The following is a 27,000-nucleotide window of genomic DNA, read 5'->3' as shown; positions in this document are numbered from 1 at the left end:
TGTTTAGTATACTCTTAATGGATTGTAAATCCAGCCCATCCCACTTTTTCCCTTGCTGAACATTGGGGAACCTTATCTGACAGTGACATTCTCAGCTGTCAGCATTATTTTACCCCTTCTTTGATGAAAAATGTGGCTATATCAGGTTGTAAATCTCAAAACATATACTTGTTGTGGGATAAAAAGTCAGCAGAGTCAATCTGAGACATGTTTTTATCTTGTGGAACATCAAGCACATTAATCCCGTAAACTGAATGACTCAAAAATGAAGAAGCATTTTGAGAAAAGTTGTTTAGTTCTCTTTCCCGTGTCATCTGAAAAACTGCTGAAAACAGCAACCGCAAGCCTGTTAGCGTCTGTGTTTGTTTTTCCAGAAAAGCTCACAGTGAGTGAGACAGAGGGAGAGTTCAGCAGAATGTAGTGAAGTACAAGAGCTGAAGGTGCGCCACATGTACCCCAGGGTTCTTCAAGATGGAATTCAAACTACATCTGTGGATGCAATTATCCACAAACAAGACTTACTATAATAAAAGCCCTCAACTGTGCAGAGAACCTCAGTGATGCTTTGCTTTATACGACTTAAAAGACAAATGGTCCAATATAATTTTATGGTTGTTGACTTACTACAAACGTAAGTGCAAGGGGGATGTACATGAAGTTGGTTGGGAATGCCTTAAAAGTGCAGAGATGTAGGCAAAGGATGGTTAATTTAAAGAAGCTTTATTGTTGGTGACTACGTAGTTTCAGCCTCAGATCGCCCACGGGCCTCCCACAGTCAGTTTGCCAACATTCTGATGCATATTGCACACCAAACTGGAAAAGTTTTTCTGCTATCTGTTTATTTATTTATTTAGTTTTATTATTAATTAATCTTCTTAAATCTGCACTGTTAAACTTTGCTGTAATTTTGCAGCAGGTTTGCAGGTAACTTACCGTAGATTTGATTACTACTTAATATTTTCATACTAGTACTGTTTTTAATTTGAGTTCAACTTTACTTTAATCAAAATTAAAACACTTTGACTTTTGAGATTCAAAATAAGCAAGAAGAGACTGGTCTCATTACTAGCATTAGCACCGTAACACTGACATTCTTTCTTAGCATTTTTGTTTTAGTAAAAACATTTAAAACTTCTTAAATTATGATACATTTACGTAACAAGAAAAGAGATAAGATATTTAGTCTTGTTTTATAAAAGAAAATATCTAGTTAAATTACAAAATCTATAAGTTTATGTTTAAAACAAAATTAAATCTACAGTAAGTTACTGGCAAACCTGCTGCAAAACTACAGCAAAGTTTTTCAGTGTGTCTTTTATTTACTTAAGTGTAGGATTAATGCATAAATGCATTGGCACACATAACATCTTTTGGTTTGAGGCTTTTCCTCACTGTACATGTGAAGTTTGGAATGCTGTGAAAGGTGTGATGTGTGAAGATCCAGACTGCACATGACATCAGAGGCGCGGTATAAAAGCTGCAGAGACAAGAAGCACACAGAGACATTCAGAGCCTCAGACATACTGACCATGCAGTGGACGCTCTTGTTCAGCTCTTGCTTATGCTTGCTACCCGTTCTGCTTTCTGCTCAAGGAATATCCAGAGGTGAGTTGACGTGTTTGCATTCACTTTCATATGTGCAGAGTTTACACAAACTTTGAACAATTTACTTTTCTATGACTATGGCACTTAAAAAATAATCTCAAGGTGTTTAACTATTTTAGAACTGAACATTCTTGTTTTATAATACAAATTATTTTCATATTTTATAATTAATGACAATTAACAATAAAAGTTTTTGTATTTGATTTCATTAAGATTAATGCTTTTCTTTTCTAGAAATCACAAATTTTAAATAATTTGGAATAATTTGGAATAATAACATATTTACATTATAATAATTATTACATTATTTGATATGGATTTTACATAATGTTTTCGTGTTTTGTTCTTTTAAATGATATACTTCTAAATTATATTATTAATTACATAAAACAACTTACACATTTTAGAAAACATACTACAAGTTTTTAGAACTTGTAAGTTCTGCACACTAAATTTCAGGAAAGATCAACATTTTTAGTGGCCCACCAGGCAAGATGGTTGACTGATATGTTGAATTTATGCCTGGAATACATATGGAAAACATTGATATCGCCAATGGAAAGAGCACATTTTCTTTTTGTTTATTCAAACTGCCCTCTGGGGAGGGAGACCTCTGACAGAAACCGCCATTAACTTTATTTTCTGCGTCCTTCTTTTACTCAAATGTACTAGAATCACGTACAGAAAAAATAAACCTAAACGTAACCCAACATTAATACAAAAGGAAATAAATGGTTTAAGGTTCATGTGATAATTTTAGTGGCTCAGAAAAACATAACTAAGCCTAACCTAACCTCATAAATCACACTTTACTCCTGTGGTGTCACAAAAGCGTGCACGAGGAATCCAAATGAAGCTTTTTATTTGGACATGTTTTCATGTTTAAATACAGGAAACAAATTAACCATTAGCAGTTATGCAGTAATAATCATTGGGGCGATTCACATTTCGCGTCTTTTGCGCGCGCAATTTCGTAATTTTAATGTAGACACTCGGCTATTTGAACGGTGCGGCGCGCACATTTTTCTAGTGCGCCGCATCGAGATGGAAATACTTTTCAGAATGCTCGCGTTTTCCGCGCGGTTTTAGACGCGTCGAGAAATGTGAATCGCCCCATAATCAGCTCAGGCTTAGGCTACAAGGGGCCTGCTGAATGGCTGTGAAATAGATTACAAAAATCACATGCTGAATATCATCCTGAGAACCTGCTGGAAAACACATTATTCTGATCTAAGCTTTATACACATTAATCATAGCGCTGTCACGTTGTTCTTGCTTCTATTATTTGCAAGAGATAGTTCACCTAAAAACGAAACACAGACATGAAATGTCATGGCTTACTCATGCTCATGTTGTTCCATGATTTTTTTTTATAAAAGAAGTCATCAAAGAAGTTTAGCAACATCTCCAATTTGCTCTTTTACATACAATGAAAGTGAATGGCCTTGACCTCAACCATTGTACAGAAAAGAGCACATATGAGAGATCTGCTAAAGTTTCCATTTGATATACAGTAAAGGTAAGTATATGATGGCAGAATTTCTATTTATAGGTAAACTTCTTACAAATAAACCAGGATGTAGTAAACTCCTTTAAAATCCACATTCTTTATTACAGATGGAGAGATTATCAAACAGATTAAAGGCACAAACCAAGAGCTTGCTGAAATCAAAGAATTATTAAAACAACAGGTAAACTACACTGTCTTTCGTCTTATATTCGTCTATTTGAATGGTTTCTGTAGGATTGAAACAATTGAGCAGGAAGACAGCGAGTTCACAGAAAGCATAATTATTGAAATGTATTAAAAACAATGTTACAGCCCCTACAACAGTAATCGATACCCAGATTTTAAAGATAATTGTTCTAATGTTGTATCAATGTTAAATAGGTTATTCTCACCATTCTGCATTTCCAGAACGTTTTATTAAAAACTGTACCATGTCCAGAAACTATGATCATTTGTTTTAAGTGTTATAAATGGCTGACACCTAAAGATCTGTCATGTATCTGTCTCTTGCTTCCTCTAGTTGTTGTGGACTTTTAGTTTGTATTCCTTAGTTCCTGTTTCCTGTGTTATGTTGTAGTTCTTTTTGTTCATTGGCTCCCACTTGATTGTCTCCCATGTGTGTCTTGTTCAGTGTTGGGTGTAACTAGTTACTAAGTAATTAGTTACTGTAATTTAATTACTTTTCCCTTAAAAAAGTAAAGTAAGGGATTACTCTTATTTGTTACTTCTGATGTAACTGAATTAAATACTGTATAATGTATACAATAGTGGAATTGACATTAAAATTCAAAATCTAACTTTAAAATGCATGCATTAATGTATCTTTCACACATTTGTTATACAAGTCAGTTAATAATTGTACTTTATGTAGTTTTATATGATTTATTTGAATGAATTGAGAGTCTTTCATGTCTATCCTTGACTCACTTAACTAATCAAGGTTGATATAACATATAGAAAGTAATTAGTAATAAGTATTTAAATACTTTTTGTAGAGAGTAATTTGTACAGTAATCTAATTACACTATTGAGTGTGTAATTAGTAACTAGTAATTAATTACTTTTTCAGAGTAACTTACCCAACACTACCCCTGTTTCTCCTGTTACCTGGTATTATTGCATTGTATGGATGTTCTTTCATTATCTCTTTGAGTTTTGTACATGTGTTCTTTGGTTTTATTAAATATATATAAATACACTGCATTTGGATCAGAATCTGTGCATCTTCGTGCAGTTCGTGACAGAAGACAAAATGTCTAAATAAGCAACTAGGGGAAACAAGAGACAGATACATGACAGAAATCAACTGGGAGCCAATGAACAAAAAGAACTACAACATAACACAGGAAACAGGAACTAAGGAATACAAACTAAAAGTCCACAACAACTAGGGGAAACAAGAGACAGATACGTGACAAGATCTAAAGTTTTAAAATTAATTTTCCATAAAGCTATAAAATCATCTCATCTTTATAGATACAGGAAATTGTTTTTCTGAAGAACACGGTTATGGAGTGTGAAGCCTGTGGTGAGGAATTCTGAGCTTATTGTCAAACCGTTTTTGTAAATGAAAGTGTATCATCTAAATTGTGAATTCTTTTGCGCGTTCCTTTGCAGGCATGCGACCAGTTGAACCGCAGAACGCATGCGATCCTAACCCCTGCCACTCTGGTGTTGAATGCATTATAACACCCGGTGGGTTCAGGTGTGGCCCATGCCCAGATGGTCTGACAGGAAATGGAACTCATTGTATGGATGTTGATGAGGTGACAGCTATATTGGCACTATGGGATTGGATACCATTCACAATAAATATTCAAGAGTTGACTTTTGATTTTTACATCACACCAAATGACAGTTTATGTTTCTACTGAATTATTGTGTGTAGTGTTCGGTAATGCCATGTCACATGGGGGTGAGATGCATAAATACATCACCTGGTTTCCGCTGCGGCCCTTGTCCTGCTGGTTACGCGGGTCCTCAGGTGCAGGGGGTAGGACTTGCATACGCATCTGCCAACAAGCAGGTATGCATGTATCATTTCTGTGCGAGTATCTTTCAATGCACACAGCCATTGGATAGAATGTCTGAAATGAAAACTCATATATGCAGATCTGCGCAGACATTAATGAATGTGAGAACTCAAATGGAGGCTGCGTGGAGAACTCCAACTGCGTCAACACACCGGTGAGTGATACATTATGGTCTGTCAAGACCCCTCAGACCCCGTCATGCACATATGGTCTACATCAGTGTTTCTGAATATATGGGCCTTGACCCAGGAAAGTAGCAGTTACATCAGGTTACATGATATTCTGTACCTTTATCTGAGAAAACCATTAGCAAAACTTTGCACAAAGTAACAAAGAATATGACTAAGATTTATTTGAAATCCACACTCAGTTGCAAAACAGGATAAACTGAGTTATCTGAGTCTGTGCCAAACACAATGTTTTAACAGGCTGCAGAAAGTATAGAACCATTGAAACTCAAGACACATTTACACTTCAATTATGAAGACAAACTTGTAGTAATATTAATACATATATTAATATTTTATTAAAATATTACCTTTTATTAAAGTAAAATGTACAATTATTTACTTAATTATACAATTATTCATGTATTAATTCATGTAAACACTAATAGGCACAAACCAATAATGGCAATATTAAGGTAAATATAATTTTATACAATATAATACTAATATAAACTTTAAAGTTTGGTTTTAGAGACATTATACTTTTTTGTGCTATGTGCAGCAGAGTTATTATTGTTTTGATTTGAGTTTTATTAGTTTTTATAAATATTTTAAATTAGCTTTTATTTATAGATTTTTAGTTTTCATGTTAATTTTAGTTAAATATTTAGTAACTTTCTTATAGCCTATGCTTTGTCGTTTTATTATTATGTATTTGTTTATTTTTATGTTGCTTTATAAGATTAATTAATTTTAGTTTAAATTTGGTTTATTATTAAAATTTTAGTGCTTTAAACTTATTTCAGTTTATTTCTGAGGCAACATTTAAATTCTTTGTTAGGTTATTTTTTCCAATAATTTTCAGGCCAATATTTTAAATTGATTTCAATAAACATAAATGCTTTCAAAGTAAACTAAACTAAAATAACCTTGATGTGCAGTCGTCGTTTGAGTCATCATTTAAAAACAGTTATGCGCCATTGCATTGTGGTCTGTCTGCATTATGGTTTCCCTTTCTTGTGCACATACTGTATGATCTGAAATTTTTATTGTGATTATAAATAAGTTGGAAAATGTTGATGTGATTCACTGTGTTTCTATTTAGGGTTCTTTTCGCTGTGGCCGCTGTAAGCCTGGTTATCATGGGGATCAGGTGAAAGGCTGTAAACCAGAGCGTGCTTGTGGCAACGGGCAGCCGAACCCTTGCCACGCCAGTGCAGAATGTATCGTTCACCGTGATGGACAGATCGAATGTGTGGTGAGTCCATAAGAATGAGGATTTTATTCAGACTGCTATATGGGTTTGACTGGTACTGATGAACTGCTCTGTTTCAGTGTGGAGTTGGATGGGCTGGGAATGGATACTTGTGTGGAGCAGACACTGATATCGATGGCTTTCCTGATGAAAAGTTGAAATGTGATGAGAGGAACTGTGCAAAGGTGAACAAGAATAAAAATCATCAACAAGTTCTTGCAACAAACTTTAGTCAAAGTAAATGTCTTAAAAATGTTTTTGTAGGACAACTGTCTCACTGTTCCAAACTCTGGCCAAGAGGATGCAGACAAAGACAACATTGGTGATGCATGTGATGATGATGCAGATGGAGATGGCATCTTAAACACAGAAGTCAGCACAATCTATTCAATTATTAAAACTGTTCCTAAATATTGGTGAATAATGACAACGAAAATATTTAATACTCATTCACATGACGTCATACTTGCTGTCTTCTCTGACAGGACAACTGTGTCCTCGTCCCCAATGTGAATCAGAAGAATAATGACCAGGATGATTACGGAGACGCTTGCGATAACTGTCGTCTGATCAAAAACAATGACCAGAAGGACACAGATGGCGATGGTGACGGTGATGAATGTGATGACGACATAGATGGAGATGGTAAGACTTTAAGATGCCTCCATTGGCGTATTATGTGTGATTCTACTGAGACTTGGATTTTTCTTATCAGGGATCAAAAACAACCAGGATAACTGCAAAAAGGTACCAAACCGGGACCAGAAAGACAGAGATGGTGATAATGTTGGTGATGCTTGCGACAGTTGTCCTTACATCCGCAACCCTGATCAGGTCAGAATAACACCCTACACTCCAAATCAACTTTTCTCCTCTAATGGTACTTTTACAAAAATCTTTAGGTACATTTTCGTTTGAAGCAAGAGTTTGGTTTATTCGGTTGGTGTTCGGGTTACATGTGAACTCTAATACAGTTTGAAATGGGCATGAAAGTATTTTGCACTAAGTGAAGCACTATTGGTGATATCATCATAGTTCATAATTCTTCTTTTTATGGCAGACGGATGTGGACAATGATTTAATTGGCGATCCTTGTGACACCAACAAAGACAGGTGCTGTATAACATGTCATCAGTATATGATTGCCATTGGTTATATTTATGATCTGAATGTCAAATTTCCCATTGGCTTTCGGTCCTCAGTGATGGAGATGGTCATCAGGATTCCCGAGACAACTGTCCTGCAGTGATCAACAGCTCCCAGCTGGACACAGACAAGGACGGCATTGGAGATGAATGTGATGATGATGACGACAACGATGGCATTCCTGATCTCCTTCCACCTGGTCCAGACAACTGCCGTCTGGTACCAAACCCACTGCAGGAGGATTTTGATGGTTAGGAGTTTCGGGCTTAGAAACATCATTTAAGGGATAGTTCACTGAAAAATGAAAATTCTGTCCTTCATATTCGTGTCCTTAATATGTCATTCCACATCTATATACATCTTTCTTTCCTCTGTAGAACCCAAAAGAAGATATTTTGAAGAATGTTGTTAACCAAACAACATTGGTCCCCATTGACGTCCATAGACACAAAACCACTGAGACATTTCTCATCATTTCTACTTTTGTGTAGAAATTAAAAAACAAAAGAAAGAGTCACTAAAAAGATTTTTATTTTCCGGCGAACTATCTCTATCTCTGAACGATCTCTGACATAAGATGACTAGGTTTATGCGACTTAACCAGCACTAACCAATCTTACCCAGCATTTTTTTTTTCTGGTCAGCAGAATTACTAACAAACCTGGATCTTCACCGCATGTTGACTTTTTCGTCATTTTCTTGACTGTTTGTTTGCAGGCGATGGAATTGGCAACGTTTGCGAGAACGACTTCGACAATGACACATTTAGCGATGTTGTTGATGTTTGTCCTGAGAATGCTGAGGTCACTCTCACTGACTTTAGAACTTATCAGACTGTTGTTCTGGATCCAGAAGGTGATGCACAGATTGATCCAAACTGGGTGGTGCTCAATCAGGTCAGTCTGCGTGTGTTCAGTGTGTTTGGTTTAATTCACAGTGTTAACTTTTCCAAAGAAATCCTTATTCTTTCAACAGGGAAGAGAGATTGTTCAGACCATGAACAGTGATCCTGGACTGGCTGTGGGTAAGATGCTATGACAAAGGATAACAGCATAGTGGATTCGCCATCACAACAGATTTTAAGCTCATTGCTTTCTGATTCCTCTCATAGGCTACACCGCATTCAATGGCGTGGACTTTGAAGGGACGTTTCACGTGAATACTGAGACGGATGATGACTACGCAGGCTTCATCTTCGGCTATCAGGACAGCTCCAGTTTCTACGTGGTGATGTGGAAACAGGTGGAGCAGATCTATTGGCAAGCCAATCCTTTCCGGGCTGTTGCCGAGCCTGGTATCCAACTTAAAGTATGATCTGGTTTCTTACATTTCTGAATGACAGCTTCAGATCAATCCAAGTTACGGTTCTGAACATGACACCTGTTTCTTTATCTTGTCGGCAGGCAGTGAAGTCAGACACTGGTCCTGGAGAGAACCTCCGCAACTCACTCTGGCACACAGGTCACTCATCCAACCAGGTGAAACTCTTGTGGAAAGATGCCAGAAATGTTGGCTGGAAAGATAAGACCTCCTACCGTTGGTTCCTCCAGCACAGACCTCAAGAAGGTTATATCAGGTATGACAAAAATGACAGTGTTGCATCAACAAATCATCTTTTCATTCATTAGAAGTATTGCCCTGTGAGTGTTCTGTGTATTATGGATACAGGGTTCAGTTCTACGAAGGCACACAGATGGTGGCAGACACAGGAATTATCATTGACACAACTATGAGAGGAGGCAGACTCGGAGTTTTCTGCTTTTCTCAAGAGAACATCATCTGGGCCAACCTGCGCTACCGATGCAATGGTCAGTTCTTGTCTTTGAATCTACTAATAGCTATAGACCAGTGGTTCGCAACAGGGGGGCTGTGGCCCACAAAGGGGGCACCAGCTGACTTCCAAGGGGGCCAATTAGCATCAATAATAATTTAAAATGAGACAAAATGAGCATTGAAATACATTTGAAACAACTAAAAACTAAGATATTTCTTATTATTTGTCAAGTTTAATATAGAATAAACACTTTTCCAGTTGATATCAAGCTCTGAAATATTTTAGTGCGTAGAAATTATATAGTGGGGGGCCTCGGAGTCAAAAAGGTTGAGAACCCCTGCTATAGACTAAAAACGGTTATCACTTTACAATAAGGTTATAATTGTTAACATGAATTTAACAAATGAATTTGCCAACATGAACTAACAATGAGCAATATAGTTTTTCAGAATGTATTAATCTTTGTTAATGTTATTTAATGTCAAAACAATGTTCATGTTAGTTCACAGTACACAGCTATTAACAAATATAAATTTGGATTAAAAAACATGATATTAGTAAATGCTGAAGTCATGTAAACTAACATGAATAAATGCTGTAGACGTATTGTTCATTGTTGGTTACATGCATTTTCCAATGTTAACAAGAACAGTCATAGTGTAAAGTCCGAAAAATGTAAACAATACGGGTCCTGAAGCACTTCCTGTTTAATTTTTTTTTTAAATTCACATATATAAATAAACCTTAAAGATATGTATTTAATAATTTGTTTAAGTTTTAAATGTTCTGCTGGTTGTATTTTGTTCAAAAGTTTTTAGGGATAAAAAAAACAGGAAGTGCTTTTATACCAATGTTGTTTACATCCTGCAAAATGGTCCACATGTCCTATTATGATTTTTTTAATTCTTTCCCTTTAAACTATACCTATCATAAAAAAAGATTTGTTTCACAATCCAATCAGTGGTTAAAATTCTTTTTTTTCTTGGTAAACATCCCCTTTTACTCAAAATTACGAAAAGATAACAAAAGTGAATTTCATATACTCATTAGAAACTCATGTTTCAAGTTTTTTGCAGAAATAAAAACTGCTCTTGCTTACTGCTGACTTTATACAATATTCAATGCATTTCTAACATGCAAAGTCACATTTGGATGTAAGGTACGTGCGAGTTACTGAATCTGCTGTATATTTCCTTTTGTTCCACAGATACCATTCCTGAGGACTTTGAGGCATTCAGAACCCAGCAAATCCAGCTTTTTTAAACCCACGCTCAACATTTATTTAGTGACAAATGCTAAATAAATTCTTTTTTTACTAGAGTAACAAAAATGTGTGTTTTAAGTTGTATATATGCAACAATCTGTCCTGCGTGTCATTACACTTTTTAATATATTTTTTTATAGCAGTTCCAGTCCAGTAATCTGACTGGAGCATCATTCCAAGAAGTTTGATACAGTCTTTAGTATGATGTTTTTACATGTGATCCCATGGGTTTCACATGAGAATTTACATGGGATTCACACAAAATTGTTCCAAAAATACACATTTCACGTGTGTTTTTGCACATGTTGTACACATGTGAAAAACATGTGAAATTCGTGTGTCTTTTCTGTAAGGGACTGTTTGCCGTATTTTCATTTGCTCAATGATCATTGGACCAGAGCTTCTCTGATCAAATTTAAATGTTCAATTTAGAACTAACTGGCAAAATATAGTATTAAAGGTCCAGTGTATGAAATTTAGCAGCATCTAGCAGTGAGGTTGCAAATTGCAACCAACAGCTCACTCCACCACTCGCCCCTCCGTTCCGAAGCACTACAGTGGTTGACACAGAACTAAGATGTCATAGATAATGTATTTACGAAATGCGCTCTGTAGTTTGTCTGTTTAGGGCTACTGTAGAAACAACATGGCAAAGTCCATGTAAGGGTATACCCGCTGTGTATGTAGATAGAAATAGTTAATTGATCAACTTCTTGTTTAGAGAAGTGTTGTTACCAGTTACCCGAAAGAAACACTGAATCAGAACTGAAGTCACAAACACTGTAATTAAATATATATATATATGTATTTTAAAAACACGTACAGAAATACAGGTTACAAAATATAAATGATATAACAAGAAGGCTCTGATAAATGCAGCTGAGACATCATGCACATCCATATTAGCATATTTTTCTGAGAAAGGAAAAGGACCAGCAAAACAATAAGGACGAAATCAGCTCCTTCTACAATACGGTACCACACTTAGGAGACACAGAAAGAGATGAGCACACCAGCAAAGCGACTACAAAACGGGGCATCTTTATAGAACCAACCCAATGAAAGCTCTAGAAAACCACAAATGATATGTCCTAATATACCATTATTTCCAATAAAGAGCGAGCGTGCGCTCGCAACATAAAGTTCACAAAGACTTTATGCACATTCTGTCATCTACGAGCTGTTCATTTTTACATCATCTTATTAAACCTGCGTTAAGTGAAATGGTGGTCGACAAAATAAAAACATTTGTAATCGATGTCGATGGCACTTGGTTAATGCTTACACTATACGTTACTTACGGGTAAGGGTTGATATATTTATCAGCTATACGCCCTATGGGTCACTATCATTAGAAATACATTCCATTTAGACAACTACGTCCTTATTAGTATTAATGGTGAGGGGATGAGGACATGGTAACTAACTGCTCAGCAGTTCTAAGGCTTAAAGGGAAAGTTACGCTAAAGGGGTTTGCTTTCACACAAAAATTCAGGACATGAATGAACAATTCCAACATACAGTGCTGTACTGTTAGCTAAATTCGGTCCAGTAAAACAGTTTGGCTGCATGCTGCATGTGTTAGCAAGATGCTAAGCATCGATAACAGATTCGACCAAAAAACACATGCGGTTTGTCCACATCTCCCAATGTTTTGAACGTGTTAAAGCAACAAACGGACGGAGCCCTTTTTTCAGTTTGCATTGGGAAGTCACGAACACACTTCCGAATAAGTTTTCCCTCTGGATTTTCAGTGCAATGCAGAGAACAGTTCACAAAGGATACCTTCACGATACAATGGGGAAAATGCATGTACGGCGTTGAACAGTCGGCATTCTCAGAAGATAAAACAGTCCCGAGTTTCATGAGCGAGGAGCAGCGGCCTGAACGCTTTCGAAATGCACATACGTCAGTAAGTTGCCATATCTCGGAGATTTCTGACAGGATTTCAAACGGAAACTCAAGATGCAAGAGGCCAGGGAAATGACCCAACTATCAAACATGCTACAATCGTGAAAAACAGGAAAAAATGCTACCGTGACCAGAAAACAGTGACAAATCAGATCAGAGAAATAAAACAGTAGTGCTTTGGTCAAGCAAGCAGGTCATTTGGTGTAATGCACTCATCATAACACGGAGCCCCATAAATACATTCTGTTTCTAAACATGATCAGTGATAAACCAGTAAAATGACACCACTAGCATTAAATAATACATGCACCATGTTTTGGGGGGGTCTATATTGTTTTATGTGCAGTGAATCTTTACTGGAATCAGCCAAGCTAACAAAGACCTCATACCAAAAAGCTCGTTCCAAAGGTTTTTTTTCTCATTTTGACATGCAGTAGTCATATTCCTGTGATAAGCTTTATATACACTATATTCAGGATGGATGTTTGAGAAACACGTTGATGGTAAACGTGAAACAACTGAATAAATGCTGTGAAGAATTAGGACTAAAGTGAGTATTGCAGTTTGTTTCGTTACGTCTAACTACAGTAAATCCACAATCTGTGAAAAATAATTGTTTTAATGTTGAATCGATGTAAAAAATAACTAATTTTGACATTTATTCAACATTTAATAAATCTTTGCTATGTCTTGGCCCCAAGTACACTCTTAAAAAGAGGTGCTTCAAAAGGTTCTTTGATGCTATGGAAGAGCCTTTTGGTTCCATAAAGAACCTTTAACATCTGAAGAACCTTTCTGTTTCACAAAAGGTTCTTTGTGGCGAAAAAAGGTTCTTCAGATTATAAAAAAGTAAGAAAGACATGGTTCTTTAAAGAACCTTTGACTGAATGGTTCTTTGTGGAACCAAAAACGGCTCTTCTATGGAATCGAACCTTTTCAGCACCTTTAGTTTTAAGAGTGTTCACAAACTGTATTCAACTAGAAATCTTTCAGATTGTTGTTTAATTGATGCCTTTAGTTTGCAGGAATCACAAATTGGATTTGCAGTTTTGCGAGTAACTATTATTACATATTTTTCTAGATATTCTCCTCAACAATCTAGATTAACTTTCCCAAACCTATCCAACTACAACCTTATCAAAATGACTCATATTTGATCAACAAACATCATGATTCATTGCAGAAAGGGCTAAACGTCACCCCTCCAATGGCATACATTTTCAATATATATATATATTATTTTTTTTGAGAGTCGAGTCCAAAATCCATGACCACTTCACATTCATTTCTATTTCAATACTTTTTTCCATTACAATTTATATCATTATAGAAATTTGAATGACAAGTTTTAAAAAATGGACATTTGGTACGTCCCGCTTTAGCTTTAATGGTAGCACTCCATAAGTTAGTGCCATACCTGATGATTCATGTTATCCCAGCATGATTTAAGACCGTTCCAAAGAGCATCTTGTGTGCTTCAATGGAAGCAAGGAAATCTGACCTTTTGCACAAAAGAATTATCATGTCATTCATTTTCAACGTGGTCTCAGACGTTTGCACCGGACTGTACATAGAGATCATAACTGCATCTTTGAGTCGCAAATAAGTGATTCCTTAACACCTTTCGGATAAACAACATCACTTGATCAACGTGCAACAGGGCTCGAACGAACACTTGAAAATGACAAACACAAACTCCCGTAAACAGCACAGAGAATAAGGAGCATTACTCTCCCCAAGCCAAAAGATTGACATCTTCACGACAGAACCTCGACTTGTTTGGCAGTACATATACAAACTATACAGGATTTAATACTGAACAGGATAGTCAAAACAAGAATACCGCAGCCGAACTAGAACCAGACACGAGAGATAAAATGTTTCCGAGACGGTTAGAAAAACACACTGACTGTTAAAAACAGCATTTCGTTTATATAAGGCAAAATCAGGTCCTCTCACAGTGAAGTGTTTAGCAGCTCTTGAGTCACATTTACTGACCACCTGTGAAGCGAACGATACAGCGAAAACAGCGAACGAATCTTCAGTAACGTATGCAAACAGGATCTCCAAGTATCCGCAAAACTTGCCGTCCTTCTGTAAGGAAACGTCACGGATCACTGGCGAATATTGACAGAAAGAAGACCACGAACGATATCAAAACACGAATCGTCACATCTTGAGATGTTTGGAGGTTATAAAATGCTAGCAAAAATGAAGCTTTATGGAAGCCATTTTGTTCAAGCAGCTTTTTTGCCTTCCACTTTATATTGAGCAACCTCCCTTAAATACTTAAACCACAGGGGGAGTAGTGCTCCTTATCGTTACATAAACATGAATAAATAATGCATGTGATGAAAATAATTATAATAAATACAGATCGTAAATAAATGTCCAATAAATGAACACAATTACATACACAGTTATTAAAGGACAGAATAATGTAAACGTTAAAAAACAGGTATCCGGTAGAAACGAAAACGATAACGAAAATGATTATAGTAAAACAAAACAACGGTAGACGTGCTTCCAGGATCAAGACAATAATGGACAGTAAACCAGAAAAAACAACAAACAAACAAACAAAAAAACAGTCGAACAGAAACTACAGGTTGGCGACAACAAAATCAAAAAATGAGAGTGGATGGTGGACAGTATTGCGCATTGGAAACCATCCAGTGTGGATACAGCAATTCCACCTCCACTCACCCCCCCGAACCCCCATCACAAGCCTCCGGTCACAAGCGTTTCGGCAGCATGCTGTTATGTGGGTGGTTGGGGGGACGGCCACTGACCAGATGGTGAACAGAGAGGCCATGCAACTGAACGTCTCGCTTAAAATGGCATTCACAGATTCACAGTCGATCCATGCGGAACGTATCCTCGGTGGCCGGGTCGGCGAGAACCATGTCCGGGTCGTTGAGCATATGAAGTCCGTCCAGTGTCAGGGGGTCGATCTTTAACTCGTCCAATGGAAACTGAGAGTCAAAGCTGACATCACCAACGCTGGCCAATGTGCTGGTGAGGTCCTTGGAGAGACTTGGCGGAGATTCTCCCGTCACTAATATGAAACAAATCGAGTTAGGCAAGTTAGTAAATACAGCAAGGAGCAAAGACACTGGATGAGCCTCCCGTGAGAAACTGTAAGTGAAACCAAGAAATTAACATTTGATGGTTAAAAGTAGGGCTATCAAACGATTAATTGCAATTAATCGCATCCAGAATAAATGTTTGTGTTTACATAATATGTCTGTTTACTGTGCATATTTATTTTGTATTTATAAACACATTCACATGTATACATTTAAGCAAAATATAAAAATTAATAAACGTTTATGTATCATTTAAATTATTGGTAAATATAAATAAATACATAAATATGCATGGGTCAAAGATGAAAAAGGGTTTAAGCATAAAAACAATAAGTGTAATACTGCTTTAAATTGTTGTTGTTCAAAAAAAGAAAACGTTTTCTGTTTAATTTAATTGCATTTTTGTTTTTCTGAGCAAAAAATAAATATCATACATTTTTCCCTGATTTTCAGAAGACGCCACTAAAATGTCATTCAGTGTAACAATCTTGTCAGGCATATTTACAACAAAAATTTTTTTTATGACATATTAAAAGACTAACTACTTTCACCCCAAATGCTAATTAGTTGTAATTTTACATTTTTTAACATTTGCCACTATCCTATAGGTTTTGCCCATTTGTCAATAACATTTTACTCATTTAAAGCACAATAAAATGTAATATGCTCCCTTATTCTTTTATTTATTTTAATATGTACAAGTCAGAATAAGCATGTTGTTAGAATTTGTACATAAATATTGTGTAACACTGAATGACAATGTAACATTATTTCAACCAAATTTTGACATTTTATTCTCCAAAAACTTGGTTGAAACCATAAAGTAGACATTTTACTTATACATTTAATGTGCTTTCTATGGACATAAAATCACTTTTGTAAATTTCCTTTGATGGGGACATCTTAACGTGTTTGACCCACATACATGTACTGTGTGTGTATGTACCCCTTTTGTGGCGACGTCACGCTTACGTCACGGCATCAGCTGGAGGCAAAACAAATGGAAAACTGGAGGCGGCCAAAACCAGCACAGATTCGGCTACATAAGGAGTTTAAAATATCATGTGTTGTTTAGTGCCACAATCGACAGAATACAGTCTCCAATTTGATATTTAACACATACCTGCTGCCATTGCCAAACAAAAACACTGACGACATCTGTAGTTAAACACAATAAAACGAGCGGACTGAACAGAAACGATCATTAAAAATGCTCGCGTTAATAATTATAATAAATACGGATCGTAAATAAATGTTTAATCTTAAGTGTCCTTCATAACACTTAAGATTAAAATAGTACTGTCTTTTGTTCGTATGGATTATGATTTGGGGGTATGTGTCTGAAAATATCTCACGTATGCCCAAATCAGAAACTGGGGAACAAGGTAGTAATTTTTCACGTAGCGTTAACTTTTGAACGCATAGGGTATGCTAGCTAACTTTGTTAGTTATACAACTAGCAGTTAACTATCAGCCAGAAACTAAACATAAAGGAAACTGTTTGTCATCTCTTTTTCTTTAGTTGTCACAAGTGCATTAGTATAAAGGGAGAGGGAACAGTGAGAAGGTTCATGTTATGTGTCAGGTTTGTGTTCAAGTAATGCATTTGCTAACATTTGCCACTGTTAGTACACGCAGGCATCTATAGAAGTATACGCTCTCAGTTTATCTTTACTGTGCAGGCTTGGTTTCTCTGTCTGCTAGGTGTAGATGTCAGGCCACGTAAAGCAGAGCTGACACTACGAGACTGTGAGACTACTTGAATTGCTATGGCGCTTACACTACTCAACAAGGTTTCTTGGCATCCTTCATCTTCTTGTTGTAGTAGCACGCACACTACACAACACAACGCAGACAAGGTGCACTAACAAAAAGACCTTGGTCGAGGAGCAGATGCGACTAACAGTGAAAACACCTCCCACATTGCACTAACTTCTAGTTTGGTGGTTACTGGTGGAGTTGTTGGTGCGTTGACGCCATCCACTGGAATGGAGCGTGAAACATTGAAGTGTTATTAAAGACATAAAGCTATTTAACCATATTCTATTATCGTTGCTTTAGGATAGTTTAAAATAGCTTTATGTCTTTTATACCCGCCATTTAACACACTCTGTAATGTTAATAAATATATATGCCAGCAGTTTTAATTCCTCCACGCAATAATTTGACGTAAACCTTCTGCGCTGTGACTGGCTGGATTAGTTCCACAGTGTCACACACAACAAGATCACTTGGCGATAATATCAAGCTGGTTTGAAAATATTGTAGCGTCTGGGATAGCTCGAGACAGGTCCAGATCATGTTGCTGACCTGCTTATACTTAAAGGGGTCATATGGCACGAATGCGTGTTTTTCTGTGTCTTTGGTGTGTTATAAGTTGCACATGCATGTATTGGACACGTAAAATTGCTAAAATAAAAGTGTCGGAAGAAAAGATGCATTCTATCTAAAAGCGAATGCTCACCCAGACCTGCCTGAAACACCTCGTGTAACCACACCCCCACAAATCTACGTCAGTTGGTGGTATGATTTGACTAAGACCACCCAAATGTATACTCAAGTAAGGTGTGCCGTACCTGTCAGTACAATTGAAGAGGAACCTGATGTTCCAAATATGGTAAGAGGCGTTACATTTCCCTCACACGCTTGCAGTATTCGACCAATCACTACGCACTGGTGAACTGGCCAATCATAGCACACCTCGCTTTTCAGAGCGATGAGCTTTGTAAAAAATCTGCACGTTTCAGAGAGGCGGGGCAAAGAGGAGATACAAACATGCACGGTATGTGGAAAATACAACGTTTTTGACCTTAAATCGTGTTTACACATTGCATTACATCTAAAACAAACGATAATATTTGTTTTAGCCGTGTCATATCACCCCTTTAATGAGCTTCGGCGACCGAAAGTTTACTTTTTCAAAAACAATCGCGTTCCTAGACAGTGAGTGACATTACATGTTAAAATTTAATCCGATTTTTTTCTAGTCATTGTCAAAAAGCAAGCAAACAAAACGTGCTACCTAGAATTAGTAATGCGGTCAGGGGATCTTTCGGCCTCTGCCTAAGCTACGCCCACAAAAACGTGTCACAATGTTTACTAACCGCAAAGGCATCTATAAATACAAAATTAATATGCACAGTACACAGACATACAGTATATATTATATAAACACAAACTTATATTCTGGATGCAATTAATCGTGATTAATTTTTTGACACCCTAATTTATTTATATTTACCAATGAGTGAAATAGTATATTAAATGTATTAATTTTTATATTTTTCTTAAATATATGCATGTATGTGAATGTTTATATAAATCCAAAATGAATATGCACAGTACACAGACACATATTATGTAAACATAAATGTTTATTCTGGATGCGGTTAATCACGATTAATCCTTTGACATCCATACTTAAAAGTTAATGATTTGTTTCTGCTTGCATATAAACATCATGTATCATGATGTTATATAAAGCCAGCCAATCAGACATAAAGACACTCAAATTAGGTCCGTGACCTCTCTTGAAAAGTTCTTGTCGAAGAGAAATGCACAATACCTGTGAGAATGATGTTGGGAATGTTGCCATGGTTACTGTAGCTCAGCTGCTGTGAGTCCAGCTGGTTACTGTGGCTCCCAGTTAAACCCATCATGGCTGCCTGCGTGTAGTTCAGCGTTGAACAGTGACTGGAGCTGCCCGGATTCTCCAACATATTCATATTGAACTGCTCCAACTGAAACAACAACATTCCAAATGTTAACATGCATCTGTGAAAACCCAGCTTAAGTCATTTTTTGTGACTTACTGTTTTCAACATAGAATCATCTTCAACATAAAAACATCATTGTAAAACTAACCTTGATATCTTTCATATTGCCTATGACCATAGACTTTGGATTTCACAGACATGGACACATACAGCCGTGGAAAAAAATTAAGAGACCATTCAAAATTTATGTTTAATCAGCATTTAATTTCTATATGTATTATGGTCATTCCAGTCCAGTGTTTGTTGAATTTCAGCAAAATCAAACCTCAGGAGTGACATAAAGTGTGATAAAAAATATGATAAAAATCCAGGTGATCAATTATTAACTTTTTCTAAATACATGTACAAACACTGCTGTATTGCTTAAAGATGAATATGAACTTGTTTTCTTTGCAGTTTTGAGGTCTGAAAAAAATATAGAGCAACTTTGCTGTTATTTTGACCTGTTTCTCCAGTTTTCATTTTCTGCAAATAAATGCGAATAGAAACAATACTTTTTTTAATTTGGGAGAAATATTGTTAGTAGTTCGCATAATTAAACAAAAATGATAAAAAACTGAAAATAATTTTGAAACGGTCTCTTAATTTTATCAGAAATTGAAAATCTATTGAAACGCATGTACCTGGTTAGAGAGGGCAGTGGTCTGTCTGGATGAAAGCTGCTGTTCATAGAACGAGTCTCCAAAGATGCTGCCAACCACCGGAATGTGCTGTGAGGACACAAGACCAATGATGAGCAAAATAAGAGCATGTACAAAATCATTCACAGTATGTGGAAAATTACCCTAAAAATGCCCACTAGCAGAGTACAAAAGATTAAAAACAAAATGACATTTCTGAAAAAGGCAAAAGGTAATTAAAAACAATGTATGTAATGAATGTAATGTATTTGTCAAAAAAAAATGTGACATGACATTAATGCATTTAATAATAATTGTAAATCATTTTTTATTAAAGAAGAATAGCATTAGTGAGAGATAACATTTATTGCATCTTACACTATACTAATGTAATTTTTAATTAGAATAATTGTTGTTACGAAATCAACATTAGTAACAGACTATTAATGTTATTGAATAAACATAACTTAATTTTGTAGCTGATTGAAGCATATATAATTTTGAATAAAACAACACCAGAGTACATATAAAGCGCTAACAAAAAATAATATGACAAAAAACACGCACACCAAATGTCAAATGAAACTAAAAATTGAAGTTTTACTTGTGGTGAGCCTCCAGGTGAGAAGCCCTGATTGGACACTGGAGATGTTGGTGACTGATTGGCTGAATTGCGGTGCTGTTGAGAGGAAAACAACTAACAGTGTTAGCCTATGTGACAGATCTGATTAAAGGTCAGTCTCCAACAGTGTCTGATTTCAGCATTCAAACAATTAATGTCTGTGTCTGTTAGAAAATCTATGCATTTATACTGGTAACTGTTTTGTACTGCAAAATTGTACTGCATTTGTACTCCATACCGAGTTGGTAGTTCCGCTGGTGACCGTCTGTGATTGGCTGGGTAGAGAGATTTGGACGGTGCTGGGGGTGGAGCTTACAGTGAGAGGCGGGAGTCGAATGAGACGGATGTTCTGAGGGAGCGTGTGTGGCTGTTTCTGCAGATCATTCAGTAAACTCAGCAGTGAGTATTGAGATAACTGCTGCTCCAGCGTCAGGCTGTCCATCGTGATCGGCTATGACAAGAAGACACCGATGTGAATGTTAAAAATAAAAAAGCCATTGTTTCATATTATTATTAAATGAGCTACTGATAAATCAATTGAGAAATCAGTTATAAAAAGTCTAAATATTATTAAAAATAATCATTTAGTAAAATATGTATGATAAATAAATCAACGAATAAATAAATAAAACAATGTTGATTAATAATAATAATAATATTAGTAATAATGTTAAATAAATTAAGCATTTTAAGAATTATTTAAACGTTTTTTATTTTAATCTAGCAAAATGTAATATTGTATATTGTTTATTTACATGAATGTAATGTTTTGCTATACAATTAATGAAGGTGAGGTTACCTGTGCGATAGGTATTTGAGATGAAACCACATGTGATATGGTGGGGGCGGGCTGCTGCGGGTTGATATTGGGCGAGGGGCCACTGTGTTGGGCAGGAGGGTTGGGAGGAATGTGACTGGCGGCACTGATGCCAAGGTGCGTTAGGTTGGTTGTCAGGTTACTGGTACTGCTGGGGCTGGATGTGGGGAAGGTTATGGGATCATCTGGATCCAGCGGGGTGGGAAGAGGAGGCGGAAACTGGATGTTTGTCAGATCGGGTAAAGAACCGCCCGTGCTGTTAGCCGCTGGCATCAGAGAGGTGTTCATTTCTTGATCGGGAGATGGAAATATGCTGGAAAGATACAGTAACATAAGTGACAAATGGTATAAAGAAAAAGATAGATTAAAGCACTTTAATACCACGGGGCTTTTGAATGCTTCAATCTGATTGACAAACGTTCTATGGGTATGAATTAACTTGCCGTCTCTCGCTCTCTCACTCACACCTCATAGCAGTGGCTCAAGCCTCCGTGTCCGTTCGCTCTATCGGGTGCTTGAAATAAGATACGCAAGAAAGTAGTCCTACCATCAAGAGCATTTTAAAGATAAGGTAACGCACGCAGTTTCGGCCAATCTCATATTAATCTTGAGTACCTACACGGCAGTATTGCATACTTCGTATCTTAAGAACCTGTGTTACGAAACGGGAATCCATGTTCGAGAAAATCTTTCCGAAACCTGTACGAATCCCTGGCGGAGTGAATCGGGCACAGAAATACTACGTCATATGTTCAACTCGGTTTTTGACAAGTTGACCATGTTAAGCTTGAGAAGCCAGCACATTTAATGGTGTAAAGAAGTCAGAATGCATGAAATACTGTAGCATGTTATATCCACTTTAAAGACGATAACATGACAAACATAGAAATTTAACATATGAACAATGTCCTGTGGTATGGATTAAGCGGAATAATTAACACCGGTCAGTTCAATTATTCGAAAGTTAATGCACACCCCGTGGTGGTAAACCTCGTTTTTATTTTGTTAATAAATGGGTTATTCTCACTAAAGCATGTCCAGGTCACATGTCACCCAAATATGAGAAGAAATAATATTGTAGATTAAAAAATGGGTCCTTTTTGGGACCATTTTAATTTTGTTCATTATTTTTTATTGTTTTTTATGAACAGCAGTCAGAGTATGATTAGCTGCAGATACTAATAAAACTACACCGGCCAACTGGTAACTTCATGTATTCACCCAAGGTTTTTGTGCTTGCGAGTGTTCATTTAATCCTGCATCTAAAGGTTCTGCCAAACCTTCTGTCAATCACAGGTGCAGGAGAAAATAAGATCTTTCATAATAAACTCACTTAATTCCTGGCACATCATGTGACTCTGAGTGAAGAGATGCTTTTGGTTCATCTTTCTCCATCTCTGTTTCTGTGTCCTCTGTGTCTGGAGGGGTGAGCAACAGTACTGAAAGACAAACATATAAAAAGAGAGATGAATGCTGAAGGGCAAGTCAAACAATAATACTTAATGTGGTTGTAAAGAAGTCTCTCATCCCATCTGAACCTGCAGGATAACAAAAAGAGCTACTCGGTTCCAATATTCCAATATAAAAGCTTCACACTTTGAGACCATTTCAAAATTACTTTCATTTTTTCTGAATTTGCTATTTATAGGTATGTGTTCAGGTAAAATTATCATTTTGTTTCATTCTGTGAACTACAAACAATATTTCTCCCAAATTTCAAATAAAAATATTGTTTCTATTTACATGTATTTGCAGAAAATGAAAACTGGAGAAACAGGTCAAATAACAGAAAAAATGCTCTGTATTTTTTCAGATCTCAAATACTGCAAAGAAAACTAGTTCATATTTACTTTCTAAATATTTCTATATGTATTAGCAAAGTTCAAATTTACGTATATTTTTTAAGTGATAACCCTGATTTTTATCACAGTTTTCATGTGTCTTGTCTTGCTGTCAGTCTTTCACATTGCTGTTGGATGACTTTATGTCACTCCTGAGGTTTGATTGTGTTGGAATTCAACAGACACTGGACTGAAATGGACACAATTCATCTAGAAATGCTGATTAAATTAAAATCTGGAATGGTCTCTTAATTTTTTAAGAGTATGTATGTATATAGTACATACTGTACATATAGTTCCATATAGTTCATTGTTGCATTTACTAATGTTAACAAATACAACCTTATTGTAATGTGTTACAAAATATTTAGAAAGATGTTCTAAGTTCTGTAAAAATAGCAAATAACCTCCTAAATTCGTACATGTTTGAACTCCTTTTAACTGCAGTTCCTGAGATCCACCGACAAAAGTGTCCTGTGGAGATGGAGTCACAGCACTCTGGTGTAGAGCTGAGTCAGAGTTAGTCCTGCGGCAGAACCAGTAGAAGTGAAGCCAACATTTAAAACAGAATCATTTATGACCTTTGAACCCGTTTTGTTAATTTTTTGATAAGAAAAATTGTTGTACCTCCTCCAGCTTGTGTCGAGTGGTGGTGACAGATACACCGAGCTGTATGGACAGCTGTCAATGTAATTAAAAGTTAAGAAAAAAGTCATGCACTGTTAAAAAAACATTGCAAAGTAAAATTTGTGGTGAAGGATATCTGACGTCCGTGCTTGTCCACAGAGAGAGGTCTGCAATGCGGAGAAGCGATGCGATTTCTGTCGCGATACACACGGTCCACCAGGCCATGATGTCGGGTTGTCCGACTGGTGTCCAAAACTGTTGTCTGTAAAAGATTCTGGTTTGTTTAAGAGAACTCTCAGCTCTCAAAACTGTTGCAGCATTGCTGGGCAAATAAAAGCAGAATACAGCTTCACGCAGAAGATGGACTGGCAACATGAAAGCTTTGAAAAGCAATGAGAAACAACCCCGAACTTTATCAAGTTAATGTCTCATAAAATGAAGAGCAATGATAGCAGAGGAAATGACACTTGTCTTTAATAAACACTTGATGATCAACACTTTTCTGGATACAGGACACTTTGTTTAACAGTAATCTGAATTTTTTTGGTTAATATTTTGTTTTACATTCTTACTATTCATTATTCTTAGTCAATACATTTTTTGTACATATCCTCAGGGCTGGAAATAGGGAGGAGTTCAGAAAGTGAACTTCAAATATGTGGATTTCTATCTTTTATCCATGAAACGCTATAAACACATCATACATACACAAAGTGTCATTTTCTGCACATGTGGTTTAAAAATATAAAAAATGTCGCCAACTAGACTAGTCACTGTCCCCCCAGTGACTATTGACCATTTCCAGTTGGATATCCTATGTCTTAATATAAAGAATACATAGAATACAGTTTAAAATTTCTATGGATGAAAATCATATTGGTTATTTTAGTTTGATCAGAATATTGCTGTAAAATGTTTTTATTTGACCCACCAATGGGTTAAAACAACCCAGCATAGGTTAAATAACAACCCAATGGGCTGGGTTCGATACTTTTTTGACCCAACAGTGGGTTAAAAATAGCCCAGCATTTTTTAGAATGTAGGTGAACATACGTATGCATTTTTTGGCTACTTGCCATCTTTGTAACTTATAAAATAAGACGGTCAATTTAGCAAGAAATGTTTTTGATGTTTGTTCAGTTGTTATTTTCGACCAAATTTTTTTTTCAATTGATTTATTTGCTGATTTTTCTCATTACAACTTTCCACCTTGAAAGTTTCATATATATTCCTTTAACAAACAAAAGTTAAGAATATATAAATTAAATTCAACATTCTAGGCAACCTTGTCATTATCTCATTATTAGATTAAAAAATCTGTTTTCATTTACCAACATTTAAGTGCCCCAGTTTGATTCAAGGCTATTTCTGCAACTCTGGTATAACCTGATTTTTGCCCGAAATAACAAGAGTTCAACAGTAACTGAATAACAAACTATGCATCCATATTCTTCACACTACATTTGTGTTATTCACTTTGGATGTTTATGAATCATGACTAGATTAGGGAAAATGGATGCATAAAGTGATAGACGAGATTATTGTCAAATTTATGAAATGCTATGCTCTCACCTGAAAAGGGAGGTCAGTGTTGCTATTTCCAATCTGATTGACATTGGGCAGTGACCCTCCATAGCACTGAGCTCGATTCTGGCCTAGTTGCAAATACTGCGTCTTCTGCAACTGCAGCTGTGCAAAATAACAGTGTGTGAAAAGCAGCAGTGAATGATTTAATGAACCCATGAATGAAACCTAAAGCACACACTGAACACTTCATCGGGTGAGTTATGAGAGAAGCCACTGGTGAAAGACAAGAAAAAATAGCAGAACATGGGCATCAACATATTATGAGCCTGTCACTTCTAATATACTTTAGAGTTCAATATAAAGAGACGTGGTGAAAGTCTGGATTATTTCATCTACTGGGATGGTGACAGCAAGACCGGGGCAAGTTGTCACAATATTTACAAAATTTTCTTGAGTTCATTTTGGAAGTCAATGCTATTCTACAAAAGAAAAGTCCTTATTTTTCAATAATCTTCAATCTTCAGGTAAAAAATAAAAGTGTGAAAAGCAACATTTAAAATTTTGAAAACAATGGAGTGCAATGTCAACAGAACTTGCAATTGTTGTTTAGCCAACAAAAATGTGATGGGACAGAATTTTTGTATGGAGGATTGAAATCACACTACATTTATAATTTAAAAGAATTTTAAGAAGTGGTTGAAACCAACACTGAAAAGCACTTCTAGAAGAAACATGCATTTGTGAAACTGGACATATATTGTGACAACTAGCCCCGGTCTTTCCGATATGACATTTAAAACGCTTTCTGATATAGGCTATATCACATCAACAAGACAAGAAATAAAAGATTGAAATGCTATCATAGGCCAGAACAGGCTCGCAGTCCCTGTGCAGATGTGCACGACATCTGTAAGGCGACTGGCCGAGCATCCTTACAGCAGCGCATCCTCAGCGTCCCATTCATCTCATCCATGTCCCCTTACGCTTAACCACAGGTACATCATTATCGCCCATACAGCTTTATCACGACTATCGGTCGACAAAAGTGATTCAATCACATTTCAGTCTGTATTCTACATAGCACCCGTGCTTTAGCTGGTCAGTGCGCGTTTGGCGTGACACACGTACCCGTGCAGCCCGAGTGATGCTCAGGTCCTTCATGACCTCCTCAAACGCCGCGGTCTCCTCCGCCTGCTTCTGGTTGTGCAGGGCGATTTTCTCGCTGAATTTGCGCGGATTGTTTGAGGTCGCCATCTTCCGTTCTTCTCCAAAACACTGAGCGATGCGTGAGACGCGTTGCGCGCTGCGGCGGCGCGTCATCGCGGGCAGAGTTCTGGGCATTGGAGTCCAGTGACAGTCCACTGCCGAAGCATGTCATTGGGAAAACAAACACACACACCCACCACGATGATCCAG

General features: G+C 36.6%; 2 protein-coding genes across 3 annotated transcripts; one reads left to right on the top strand and one right to left on the bottom strand.

Moving 5' to 3' along the window:
* The first annotated feature begins 1,521 nt into the window (after positions 1 to 1,521).
* On the top strand, positions 1,522 to 10,875 carry comp (cartilage oligomeric matrix protein). Its single transcript, XM_057361884.1, has 19 exons — positions 1,522 to 1,605; positions 3,223 to 3,296; positions 4,592 to 4,643; positions 4,733 to 4,881; positions 5,004 to 5,141; positions 5,228 to 5,302; positions 6,421 to 6,573; positions 6,651 to 6,755; positions 6,835 to 6,942; positions 7,056 to 7,215; positions 7,286 to 7,404; positions 7,631 to 7,683; positions 7,773 to 7,966; positions 8,434 to 8,612; positions 8,692 to 8,740; positions 8,828 to 9,024; positions 9,120 to 9,292; positions 9,385 to 9,524; positions 10,698 to 10,875. The coding sequence occupies exons 1-19, from the start codon at positions 1,530 to 1,532 to the stop codon at positions 10,751 to 10,753; spliced, it is 2,250 nt and encodes a 749-aa protein (XP_057217867.1). The 5' UTR covers positions 1,522 to 1,529; the 3' UTR covers positions 10,754 to 10,875.
* A 553-nt stretch (positions 10,876 to 11,428) lies between these two features.
* Positions 11,429 to 26,894, bottom strand: crtc1b (CREB regulated transcription coactivator 1b). Of its 2 annotated transcripts, none has more exons than XM_057362683.1 (12): positions 26,713 to 26,894; positions 25,630 to 25,746; positions 24,194 to 24,319; positions 24,058 to 24,119; positions 23,838 to 23,956; positions 22,923 to 23,028; positions 21,572 to 21,902; positions 21,011 to 21,223; positions 20,755 to 20,829; positions 20,154 to 20,240; positions 19,320 to 19,494; positions 11,429 to 15,723 (listed from the first exon to the last, which is right to left on the bottom strand). In XM_057362683.1, exons 1-12 carry the CDS (start codon positions 26,836 to 26,838, stop codon positions 15,518 to 15,520), a joined length of 1,743 nt encoding a protein of 580 aa, XP_057218666.1. In that variant the 5' UTR covers positions 26,839 to 26,894; the 3' UTR covers positions 11,429 to 15,517. The 2 variants fall into 2 exon arrangements, with proteins under 2 accessions (XP_057218666.1, XP_057218667.1); XM_057362684.1 differs by having other exon boundaries at positions 11,431 to 15,723; positions 23,853 to 23,956; positions 26,713 to 26,893.
* Between the last annotated feature and the right edge of the window lie 106 nt (positions 26,895 to 27,000).

The sequence above is a fragment of the Triplophysa rosa genome, linkage group LG20 (assembly GCF_024868665.1).
Source record: "Triplophysa rosa linkage group LG20, Trosa_1v2, whole genome shotgun sequence".
Classification (NCBI taxonomy): Eukaryota; Metazoa; Chordata; class Actinopteri; order Cypriniformes; family Nemacheilidae; genus Triplophysa; species Triplophysa rosa.
This window is presented reverse-complemented; position numbering and strand designations above follow the sequence as displayed.